Raw genomic sequence first — 12,869 nt, forward strand, 5'->3', positions numbered from 1 at the left:
TGCAGTCGGCTAAATACAAACCCGCAAAGTGAGCAGTGCGTGGGGGCAAAGTGAGGCATGGTGCTGAGGGGCAGCAGTGCATTTTATGGTGGCATTCGGGTGCTCAGGTGTTCAGGTGGGACCCAACAGATTCACCAGGTGAACCCACAAGTTCACCTTTCACGGTCCTTTGGTTCATGCACACCGGGTGCTGTTTAGTGCTACCAACCTGGTGTGAATGCAGTGATCACGGCTAGTGTGCACGGAGGGTGCAAAATACATCTCCTCAAGCTGGTGAGGCCCACGAATGATCAGCAGCATTAGCTTACTCTTAGAAGAGCCATGTTGAAGTAGACATCCTTGCAGGACGAAGAGTTTCACGCTTGCAGTGCTAGCAAATAACCACGAATGAATGCCGCTTTTGGCCCCACAGCATGAAAAAAACAGCACTAGGACAGCTAACTGCAGCTCTGCAGCTGTGGAGAAAAACAGACTGATGACACACATCATATTAGAGCTGTGCTCCATCAAGTTGCTATTGTCCTACAATAGTGAGTTCTTTATATTTTTCAAAAGGCACATAATTAATTCCAGCACGCATAGAGTTTTAATAAAGTGACAAAACCCACTCATTATGTCTGCTAGTCAAGGCCTGGCTTTTAATAAAGTTTCATTTTATCTATTGAGATGACAGAGGAGGAAACAAATATAAACCAGGAACCTTTTAAACAAATTATTTTTGGAAGCTGTATAAAGTTGCAATGCACACATTGCCAGACATAAAAGATACCCAGAGGAGAGCGAGTTTCACCCAGCGTTGTTGTTATGGGTGATGCTTATTACTTTTGATCAGCCGCTGGAGAAGTGTTGGTTTTGTTGTGTATGGTGGTGGTTGTTTTTTATTTTGACACAGCACATACATACATGATTTAAGGCCATTTATCTCTAACTATAATAAATGCTACACTGCTATCTGCATGCATGCCAGTGCCAGCGGGTAGTTATACTTGTTTCTTTGAAACACAATCATCTAGTGCTTCATGATTGTAGCACGTTGGTTTTGCCCCAAGGAAAAAAAATTCCTCTCTCCTGTGGGAGAGAGACTCAAAACGCATGTGAGCAAAGCTGCCCCTTCTACACGGCCGTCTCGGTGGCAGCACGCGTGGGCCTGGACATACAAATTCTGACAGTTGGCAACAATAATCATCTGAAAACCGTAACTATGTTTGAGAGCTAAGGATGCAGTAACTGGTAAAGGGACAGCGTTAGAGGGAATGACACAAAATCAAACACAACTTCTGCTCATGCAGCACATGTGCAGAGCCATCTCCTACCTCACAGCAACCTCAGTTAAGAAAAAGCACTAATGGTAAGAAAAACATGACACGGGTATCATCCCCTCAGCCGTAAGCCGGACAGAGGTTTCACACGTCTCACACTGATGAGGCCAGAACAGGCTCGGTCTATGGCAGCCTCACAGCAGATGCTTCACGGGGGCAAAGTATCCTTGGCTCTCACAGGGCTTGGCGCCGACAAGCTACAGCCTTAGAAGAGTATGAAGCCTTGGGTCAGAAGAGGAAAGAGGCGGATGGACAGGCTGATGGCTGGAGAAATCCAGCGTGGTTCTGCTGGCCCATCTGAGGCTGAGCAAGGCCCCTCAGTGTCCCAGCACAGCTAAGCCAGCACCTCCAAGAGCCAAATCCACGTAAACTGGGACACAGAAGGGGCAGGATGGGGGTCTGGAGTCCTAAGTCTGTGTTTGCTGTCAGGGCATTTACAGATGCTGACGTCCGCTTGGGACCTGGCTGCTTTACAAGGCTGTTTACAGGGAGATCTGCCCCTGCTCCAGGGTGCACTTCACATTTTGTTCTAGTCCACGTCTCTTATTTACTGCTGTTGGCACAGGTATCCAGGCAGTGTGTTTATTTATTGGCATATTGTGGACTTACACATTAATGTCTTCCTTCTGTTACAGAAAGCCACCAACAAAGCTACAGCTGTCAGTCAGGTCCTTGAAGCCTTCTTGGCACTCAAGCCTAAGCTAAGGATCACAAACAAATTTAACAAACAGCATCTGTGGGCCAACTTTTGCTTTATTACCCAGTTCCAAATTTGAGCTTTGCCTTTTGTCTTAAAATGTTTTTAATTGCATCTAACTACATATGTAGATACATGCACCCAAACATCTAACCATGAAACCTCTGTCTCTATCACTATGAGTAACGAGCAGGCTCAGCTGTTGTGGGAACTGCTTGGGCCACTGCCCTCCGTGGTCCCCACTGCCCGCAGACTGTAACAGAGCGGGCAGGTTTTACGTCCCACCCTCCTTCTTTTTTCCTCCTCTTTTACCCCCACTTCACTGATCTACCTACCTTTGCCCTTCCAGGTCTCCGTTTTCCTTCATTCCCTCCCCTCCAGGGGTCTCTCCCTTCAGCCTCTTATTTGAGCAAGCTCAGGCTCTCCCACCTCTCCTCCTGCCCTTCCTGACCCTCTCTCCTGTGCCCCCAGCCCTCTCTCCTCACCATCTCCCCTTCTCCAGCTTCTGCAGCCATTGCACACAGCAACAGCAAACCGTCTCCCCACGCCGGAGCAGCCAAACAGCCTGCCACAGCAGCCCGGCAGGGCCCAGGAGCCACACATCGGCCGCAAGGCTGGTCCCGACTGTCTTGGCTTGTTTTCACGTCCTGAATCAACAGGGAGGGAGGTCAAGACTCCTCTTGGTACGCCGGTCGGCCGTGAGATGACACACTCAGTTTCCTCATCTTCTGTGCAGAGGCTGCAAAGAGCATGTCCCTCATCCATGTCCCATCTTTGACTTCATTATGCAGTTTGCACGATACAGGTTTTTTTTTAAAACTATGTAATAATCTGTTAGTAATTTGTTTTTACTGTGAGCACCACAAGCATAAAAGAGTTAAGTGGTCATGAGGGTAAGTTTACCCCAGGATGTATGGAAGAGCAGGAGACAGAAATCCAGAATCCCTGTTGTGCGTCACGACCTCAGGATAATTTATGCCTTGTGCTTACCCACCCATTGGGAGGAAAAAGCACACCAATTATTCCTACAGACAATGCTCTAGATAAGATGAGTTATAATAAGAGTTAAGAAGCACGCATCTTATATCTGAACAAAACAAAGCAACACCGCAATTTATATATAATAGGTAATTTTTATTTAAAAAAACATTGCAACTGACAGAGAAAATAAACTCCATGAAATGTGCCATACATTCAAAGAGATGTATTTGAAGTAACTGATTTCTTACTCTCTGAGGTGATCATTGATACAGATACTTCCTGACAATTAAAGAACAAAAACAAAGTTCTGTAACATTTTGTCCCTAAAGTATCTTGCAAGATGCAGTTCAAGAGTTCCTGGCCATGAGTCCTGCCTTGCTAAATGCCACATACAGAAGATGACTTTAGACATGGTTTCACTGGCTTCCCTTCCAGCATTTGCAGCTCTGGAGTGAATGAGACTGGTCTGCAGAGCTCACTGGTTTGTGTACTGATGACAGACTCAAGAATCTGCCCAGGGAAGAGTCCCAAAAGGAAAAACAACAGTTGTTTTATCCTCAGTAATACCTGTAGTTCAAAGCCAAAGAGGTGGCCAAAAGTGTGCACTCCCAGGTGAAGCTATAACATGCAGAAGTATATTTCTTAAGAGCCATTTATTTCTTATATCCCCGTTTCATAGAATATTAGAAAAAGACCACCATATACAAAAATCTTATCAGTACAAGTTATTTAGAAAAAAACCTTCAGACCATTAAAACACACAAGAAAGTGTTTGTTTGCATACAGTAGAAATACAATCCTCATTAAAGCAGCATACCGGAGAAGCCAGTTGTTAAGTAAGTTTTCAATTAAGAAAGACAAAAGCCCAGATGTTCCTGTAACACAACCAGAACATTGGAGAAAAGAGAGGAACAAAACATTCATAGTCTGCCATGCCAAGTACATCGTCTTTGTAAGGTCACTTCAGGCCTAAAAGAGTAGGATATCGAACAAAGAGCGTGGAGTCAGTGCCCGGGCAGAGCATTCTGTGCTCAGCCCTCGGAAACAGCAGCTCTTCTCGGCTCTGCTTTACTCACACAGATCCAACTGGATCTGTTGGGGCAGGAGGGACTTCCCGAGGATGCCCTTCCTTCCACCTCCAGCAGTGCCCCCACCAAAGGGCAGGACAGCTTGGCCCCGGGGCAGGACTTCTGCCTGCAGGTTTGGGCCTCAGCCCTCCGCCACCAACATGTCAGCTCCAAAACCAAACGGCACGTGCAGTGGAAGCCCCGACGTCAGCCTGGGGCTACCTGGGGAGTGAGAGGGGCACGAGTCTGTAAAGCAGCACAGGGACAGCCCACTCTTCCCTGTCCTATGACAGATATTCCCAACCAAGCGTCACACAACCACTGCTCCAGCCTGCTGACGCTTCCCCTCCAGAGGACAGTTTGCCACCAATGAAGAGAGTCCAGACTCAAATCATGAGGTTCCCAAATAAAACAGGGTAGGGGAAGTATCTGATTTACACACTGAAGTTATTAAACCTCAGACTTGCTGCCATTGGTAAGAAAACATAAGCTCTTGGGCTAATCTTGGAGAAAAAATGATTCTCAAAAATCTGTCCCAGCTCTAACACCTTGCCTGTGGTCAGTCGGGACTCACCCGGCAGCAGGGAGGGAGCCTCATGAAGAAGAAAGCAGCGCAGGCATAGCTGTTCCTGGCACCAAGCATCTTGCTATGGCTGCCCTGTACCAACCAGGGCGGTTTCATGACAGCAACTGGCAGAAGTCCAGGGGCTTGGTCACAGCCCCCTGCGGGTCCACACCACCTGCAGCTGCTAGACACCTGCAGTTCTCAGAAAGGGCACGGCGACCTACGCTGGCAAACAGCCATTATAGACAACATCTACATTTATAAATAAGCTCTCCGCTCTTTCAGCGTTCTCAGTCCCTCTGTCTAAGTACAGGCTGCGGATTCTTCTAAAAGCCTAAAAGATCTTAAGCAACAGAAAAAGGAAAACGTGGACTCCTTCCTTGTTGGGTCAATGCAAGAAATACCCCAAAACTTAAACTGGTTCTTGTTTGGCATTAAACAACATAAACATGAATCTCAGCCTCAACAAATCAAGCTGTCAGGTGCTAGTTCTACTCCGTAAGATACGGCTTTTTCTCTGTCTCAAACTTTTTCACTTCCTCTTCTGAGGCAAAGGAAATGGAGTTGCTTCTACCTTTGTGGCTCAATTGCCATCTAGCAATACTTGCCTGGCAATACTGGCAACACTCATCTGCTGGTCCCTCGGTTTGTGAAAGACGTCCTACAGCCCAGCTCTGTCCTGTGCACAGCTGCAGGAGCAGTGCTGTCCCCTGAGCGCACGGCAGGCTGTTCCCAAACCCCATCGTTTCAAAGCATGACTACCTAAGTTACCTGCAGTCTCCTGTTAGCTCCTCCTTTTGGCTGACTGCTTGACTGGCTATGTCTGCTCTAAACATGGCTCCAGCATCATCCATACTCAGACCCCCTTCATCATCTCCTTGATGTGTCTGCCTGCCACACTGATCCCGCAGCGGGGGTGAACGCCTGCCATTCATTCTTTAGCACATCGATGCTTTACACTGTGTATGACTGGTTCATTTCTGGCCGCTCAACTCTTTGCAGGGCCTCCCACCCTCACCTTCTCTGCTCACCAGACACCCTTCTTAAAGAAAAGAAAAAGCTCCTGCATTTGCTCTTCAATACTTCTTCCTACCTTGTGGAGATACTGAATGCTAGTATATGCCACAAACTTCCTGCCAATATACAGACTTTATATTATATAAATAGGTAACAGTTTCAGACAAAATCTCCTATAATTTCTGTGGTGTAACATTTTTAAATAGCATTAAAAACACAAACCATCCAGCCCTTGTGATTAAATATACAAACATTTGTGAATTGATAAGGCTCATAGGTACATATGCAAAAATAAAGTGCCCCTCCCCCCACCAAGAAACAGTTCTGTACAGCTAAGTCTGAAAACAGAGAGAGCAAGTTATTTAAAATAAAACCTCCTGAGCTGGAAGCACAGCCAGATTTTCAATCCTTGTTCTCATTTCTGCTTTCAACTCAGCAACACAGGAGTATTTACAAGTGGAAGAGGAGCTGCCATGGCTGACTCTGCAGCGCCGTTGACCTGCAACCTGTCCAGCTAAGTGCCTCACAGGGCCTTGGTGCTGGCTGGGTGTGCAGTGTGGGACACGGGCTTCTGAGGGTAGTAGCTGTACAAGTAAACCTGCAACAGGATAGCAATGTCCACAAAAACCTGCAGGAGTCCACAGATGGAGAACTGGAAAGGGGCCTGATTCAAGATGAAGTAAACAGTCTTGAACGTGTCCCCACTGGTCCACATCAGCACCATCTTGACACTAAAAGACAGAAAAGAAAGGAGAGTATTTATTGAGAAGAACTTGGCTTGTGATTAGACCTGCCATCCCACCTGCTTCAGCGAGGGTTTATACTCAACCTGAGTGGCTTGGGACTCCCCTCGACAAGGGCGGACAGCGTGCCTAGCCAAGACGTGCAGCACTGTACTTGGAAGGGAGGATCAAATTCTCTACCCCACAAACTGCAGCACTCTTATCTCAGCAATTACAGCTCCAAAAGCCTATGGCTATGAAGGTATCCAACATTTTAAAATATCCAGCTAGGATATTTGACTCAGCAGTGTTCTGTAAACATGACTGCCACATGCTGACAGCACTGACCATAAACCAAAGTAATACAGTGCACGGAAAACAAAGGCAGTTCATCCCAGCAGTTATTTCTTGTGCGTGCAATTTTGTGCTCACGGAAGGTGAAGTAACACATAGACTGCTCTCTCATGCACGCACACTTTTTTAGCATCTGCTGAAACAAACACTTCTGATAGATACAAGAAACCACTTCTTACTGCAGAAAATGCAAAACCAAGAAAACAGACAGATTGTCCAGTAATACAGAAAGAGGGGAAATGACATGCCTGCAGCTGTTACGGGAAGGATGAACATCACTAGGGATTTTTATCAAGGACACAGATCAAGAGCAGTGCTCAGACTTCCTGTTAATAGCCATCCTTGCTTTCATCTTGCTGTACTGCTGAGCCATCCCCTGTCCCGCAGACCAGCTCCTGCTCCCCCACATCAGGAGAAACGGGGGGATAGAAGCAAGTTCTTCAAAAACAGACCAAATTTTTTTCAGTGCCCTCAACAAAACATGAACAGGCTGTTTCTGAGCTTTATGCACTTTAAGAGGAGAGCTTTTTGAGCAGCTGGATAAGCGGTAGTGGACAAAAGCTTTGTAGTTCACAGTATGAGCATTGCGCATGATTTGTCATAATTATGAGCAATAACGTTTTGCCAGCGCTGACTCCAATTCATCAAATGCAGTCAGGCCCATGCAGCAGGGTAGGACTTAATGTTCATTTCTCAAACATTCAGGCAGGGAGCTAGCACAATTTGTATTTCGGATGCAAGTACACAAAGCTATTGCAAGCCAAATGCTGCAGCCCACTCTCTCCCCATACGGGAAGGGTGTCCAAGAGCATCAGTTTACACTGCCCCAACACACTACGGAAACACAAGCCTTTTTGTAACTCGTATCATGTGACTGAGAGCGTAAAACATGTCTACAGTCCTACGGACCTTCGAAAGAGAGTCTCTATGTGGAAGTGCAAGGACGGACATGGGGTTGAGTGAGCAGTCATTCCCCACCCAAGGTCACTCTAAAAATGTAAATAAATAATCAGAGAAGGAAAACAACTGCTGAACCCACAGTGTCATTTGTGCTCAGTGCAAACAGCCTGCACCACCTGCCTTGTGCATGTTCCCAGTCACACTGAGTCACCTTACATCACACTTACGGGAGGCTGACAGATGCAGGTGGTGGTGGGGATTGTTTGGGATTTTAATTAGGAAGGGCGATAAACTCTGAGGGTAATAAAGCTGGCACCTTGCTTGCAGGCAGCCAACATTCCTCCTACTCTGATTTTAAGCTTATCAGTGTTTGCTGGGCAACTGATCACAATTTAATTGTGAATCTGTCCTGCCGTGGTTGGGGATCCTCACTAAAAGCACATGCTAAACCTGGCAGGTCAAACTAACTGCTCGCTGTTGACAGAAAGGCAATTCAGGGATGCCATGAAATATCTGAATAGGAATTTAACGTGCAAAGGATATTTGTCACATATTCCCCATGGAGAAAGCTAGCTAGGTTTTAAAAGTGACCCCACAGTGCAGTGCAGATGTGGAGAAAATACACACTGTCAGAAGATGTACAGCCTACAAAAGGGTTTACTCCCCCAAAGAAAGAATAATCACTGGGGGAAACCTTACGGACACATGCAGTTCAGCAGCACTGCAGAAGCCAAGCAGTAGAAGCACACCTCTAGCTGTGTCACATGCTGTGCTGAGTTTGCCAAAGCAATTCTGAGTTTTGCTAGGAAGCCATCTGTGAATGCAACAGCCTGCAATACCGACTGGGTAACCTGGTGCATGCTCCAATAGCCTTTGCATGTTCAGAGCCTCGCTCTTTAGCTCGTACATCAGACACTCAAGGAAATCAGCATCATGCCTGGGGTTCTCACAAGGACATGACCATGCTCTATACACAGGAAAATCTCAACTTGTCATTGGCAAAAATCATTTTAAAAAATGTAACAGACAGTTTAAAGAGCTAACACCACCAGTCTGTCACTGAATCAAAAAATACACATCCTCCTCTGTCCAGTAGCTTGGACAAAACAGCAGAGAAAACCTGCAAATCACCAAGGTACTATAAAAATGCAAAATAAAAATATATAAAACACTTGATGTTCCACAAAACCTTAGTACTGCAGCTACACCGAGGTTCTCAGAGCCCAGGGTTAATGCAAACAGTGACTGTGGGAGTGCCGGCTGCTCTCCAGAGGAGAGGCTGGGACTGGACAAAAGGAGCATGTCCAGCACAGACCTAAAGGTGCGTGGGGTAACTGAAAACAGCTTGGCAAGGAAACGGGGACAGTGTCATGCAAGAAGTGAGAAGAGGCAATGAAGAGCCCCGGAGGAAAGCCGAGGAGACATCAGAGGAGCAGAGAGGTTGGTCAGATGAGAAGGAGGTAGGAAAAAGAGACTGGAGCAGGACAGGGATTAACAGGAATGGAAGAGAACCGGGAACTTAGGACAGAAGTCCTTGGAAACGACCTGAATTTGGGGTGGACAGACAGAGGAGTACAGCCTGGGACAAAGGCATTCAGGGTTGCATTGGGTTTGCATGGCAAGGTTTTGGTAGCAGGAGGGCGGCTACAGGGATGGCTTCTGTGAGAAGCTGCTAGAAGCTTCCCCTGTGTCTGACAGAGCCAATGCCAGCCAGCTTCAAAGTGGACCCGCTGCTGACCAAAGCTGAGCCCATCAGCAACGTTGGTAGCACCTCTGTGATAACGTGTTTAAGAAGGGAGGAAAAAACTGCTGCGGAACAGCAGCAGCCGGGAGAGAGGAGTGAGAATATGTGCGAGAAACATCTCTGCAGACACCAAGGTCTGTGAAGAGGGAGGGGAAGAGGTGCTCCAGGCACCAGAGCAGAGATCCCTCTGCAGCCCGTGGGGAAGACTATGGTGAGGCAGGCTGTCCCCCTGCAGCCCATGGAGGTTAACGGTGGAGCAGATATCCACCTGCAGCCCGTGGAGGACCCCACACCTCAGCAGGTGGATGCCCGAAGGAGGCTGTGACTCCGTGGAAAGCCCGCGCTGGAGCAGGCTCCTGGCAGGACCTGTGAACCTGTGGAGAGAGGAGCCCATGCTGGAGCAGGCTTGCTGGCAGGACTTGTGACCCCATGGGGGACCCATGCTGGAGCAGTCTGTTCCTGAAGGACTGCACCCCGTGGAAAGGACATGTGGAAAGGACCCACACTGGAGCAGTTCGTGAAGAACGGCAGCCTGTGGAAAGGACCCACGCTGGAGAAGTTCATGGAGGACTGTCTCCCGTGGAAGGGACCCCACGCTGGAGCTCTGGAAGAGCATGAGGAGGAAGGAACGGCAGAGACGTGTGATGAACTGACTGCAACCCCCATTTCCCATCCCCCTGTGCCGCCTGGGGGAAGGCAGAGAAATTGAGAGTGAAGTTGAGCCTGGGAAGAAGGCAGGGGTGGGGGGAAGGTGTTTTAAGATTTTGTTTTATTTCTCATTATCCTACTCTGATTTTGATTGGCAATAAATTAAATTAATTTCCCCGAGTTGAGTCTGTTTTGCTCGTGACGGTAATTGGTGAGTGATCTCCCTGTCCTTATCGCGACCCACAAGCCTTTTGTGATATTTTTCTCCCGCCCTGTCCAATTGAGGAGGGGGAGTGATAGAGCGGCTTAGTGGGCACCTGGTGTCTAGCCAAGGTCAACCCACCACAAGGGTGAAGCTAGGGAATGAGCAGAAGAGATGTGCACTGGCGCAGGATCCCCACCTCATCACTGCAATGTCTGCATGCATCCCTGAATGCCCCAAGCACTCTCTCCAATTAAGTACATGTCTCACTCCTCCAGTGCCCGCCCTAGGGAGGGGAAAAGCTGCAACTGTCGGCTCTCCCCCATCTCACACACAGCCTGAAAGTTTCATCTTGCTGAGAAACCCATCGAGTGTCTGCGTGGCATCTCAGGGGGGTATAGAACTGCCCCCACCACCACATCACAGGCCCATGCTTCAGGAGGCTGGGAGAGGAGCTAAATTAAGTTTACATGGTTTCTGCCACGTCCTAATTTCCAGACTCGGGTACAATAGTAATGGTCCTCCCCCCTTGTTTGGGCTGTGCAATTGCTTTGTCCTTGCTGCATACGCAGATGCCATTCGCAATAATGCAATGGTGCGTGCACAACTATGCGTGACTGATCGCATGGATACACCATCACTGTTCTCATACTTCCAGCTATCATGTCACTTCAGAATGCCACACAGAATAGAAAAGCCAGTTTTTGCTCACAGCTTCTCAACTTCACCCACTCAGTTGGGGAAGAGAGGTAATTCTTGTATTTGTTCTTATTTTGGGGGTAGAAAGGAAAGAAACCAACCCATCTTGAGCAGATAGCTGCCTCTTACCTGCCCCGGAGGAGAAAAGAGCAGTGTCTGTGCAGAAAGGGAGGGTTTTATTTCCCAAAAGAAATGGAGTTTTCAGTTAGTGGTGGGGAAGGAAGAGGAAAAAGGGGAGAGCACACCCGAGCCACCCTTCCACTTGCTCTGCTGTAATCTCCATTTGCTGAATGAAGTTCCAGTCCCTTCCTGTAGGACGTGTGAGGCTCATTTTTACAAGCTACTGATACACCAAAGGGAGCAACCCTCTAGTCTCAGCTTTCTTCCCCTGCAGGACTCTGCATGCCACGTGATGGAAAATCTGTGGGATCACGGCAACAGCATGAATCTCCCAGAGAGCCACATGACGCAGCAGCGGCTCCAATGCAAGCTTCCAATGGTGGTGAACAAGCCCTCAGCACGGCTCTGCTCCTCTGCAATGCCATGTGCCAGGTGCCGCCGGCTGGCAGATCGCAGCCCTTGGCGTATGTCTGGCCCTTGGCTTCACGGTGCAAGAGAAAATGCTGCGCTGTTAAAATAGATGAGGTTTTGCTGCAAGAGGCAGTCAGGGCCCACCATCAACGCTGCCTGAGACTGCACAGCACAGCACAAGGAGGCTGCGTGCAGCAAAAATTCCCCAACAAAGACCAACTTCACGCTGTATCTTCCTGACATCTGCAAAGCCACGTGAGCGAAGCTGTTCTGCGCAGCACTGGCTACACAGCAAAGCAGGATTTAGGAGTAAATAAACTGGTATCTTTCCTGAAATAGCCCACAGCTAAGCTGAGGAGACGTGGAAGGCAGGAAATGCTCACCTTGTTGATATGGAGGATACAGTCTAGTAGGACAGCACAAACGCTCTTAGCACAAATGAGCGAGCAGGTTAGGGGTGAGCAGTGCCACAGCGCAATTTGGGGAGGCAGAAATAAACAAATGACAGCATTTGGTTGTGTGACAACAGAGATGCCAACTGGAGGGGCAGGAGACAGGAACTGCGCTGAAATAGCTGGTATTGCCAGAGGCTGAAGCAGACTTGCGGTAAAAATAGCACTTCCCAGTAATGTAAATCAGTACTGCAGTATCCAATGACAACAAACCTCCTAAAAGCAAGCACCTTCCTTACAGCTGAGCTTGTTACAAGGAGTTGCTAATGTAGTAACAGTCAGTGTCAGGTCTGTAAATTGCAATTGACCACAAAGAGGAAAAGCTGGTATTTTTCAACTGCTCTTAAAATCTGAAAGAGCACTTATTTATTCTGCTGTTGGAATTAAATCTCAGAAGGACACCATCACTTCTGATCAGACACTAGACTAGGGGTGGGTTGCTAAATGCTATTTTTTAATATGGTAATATAAAAATGCCCTACAGCGCTGCTGTTCTCTACCAGTGAGAGTAGATTTCATAAAGACACTGTACCAATCTTCATTTGCTAAATAAATAAATAAATGGCATGCTGGAAAATAGCATTCACTTTTCTCAAAGAACAACTTGCTTCATTCAGGTTCCTTGTATATTGTGTATTAATTCTGAAGTGACAGCAATTAGAGGTAAAAAGCTAGTTTACATATATGGTGTACCTATGAGCCAATGAACCATAATTTTTACAGAATACTCCTAAAATTATTCAGCTGTAGAAAGAGCTTGTAAAGTGCATTCAAAAGAAAAAAAAAGAAAAACTTTCTGTTGCTTCTTGTTGAGGAACTGTACTAGAGGCTGAGTAATTTACAGAACAATGAGATTAGCCAGATATTTAGGATCAATCCCCCTTATCCAGGACTAATGCTACTCAAATCAAAGCTTTTCAGCATCTTCATTCCTGCTGCTCAAAACCTGGCTCTGACAGTCTCAAGTCTCT

The 12,869-nt window shown here is 47.4% G+C and overlaps 1 protein-coding gene across 3 annotated transcripts in view; it reads right to left on the minus strand.

The window, feature by feature from the left end:
- Positions 1 to 3,129: 3,129 nt before the first annotated feature.
- SLC66A2 (solute carrier family 66 member 2) overlaps positions 3,130 to 12,869 on the minus strand; it is a 68,557-nt gene continuing 58,817 nt past the window's right edge. For all 3 annotated transcript variants that reach the window (XM_075142860.1, XM_075142861.1, XM_075142859.1), the window contains one exon: positions 3,130 to 6,377. In XM_075142860.1, the coding sequence (XP_074998961.1) occupies positions 6,170 to 6,377 (208 nt within the window). In that variant the 3' untranslated portion in view covers positions 3,130 to 6,169. The remainder of the gene's footprint in view (positions 6,378 to 12,869) is intronic.

The sequence above is a fragment of the Calonectris borealis genome, chromosome 2, assembly GCF_964195595.1.
Source record: "Calonectris borealis chromosome 2, bCalBor7.hap1.2, whole genome shotgun sequence".
NCBI lineage: Eukaryota > Metazoa > Chordata > Aves > Procellariiformes > Procellariidae > Calonectris > Calonectris borealis.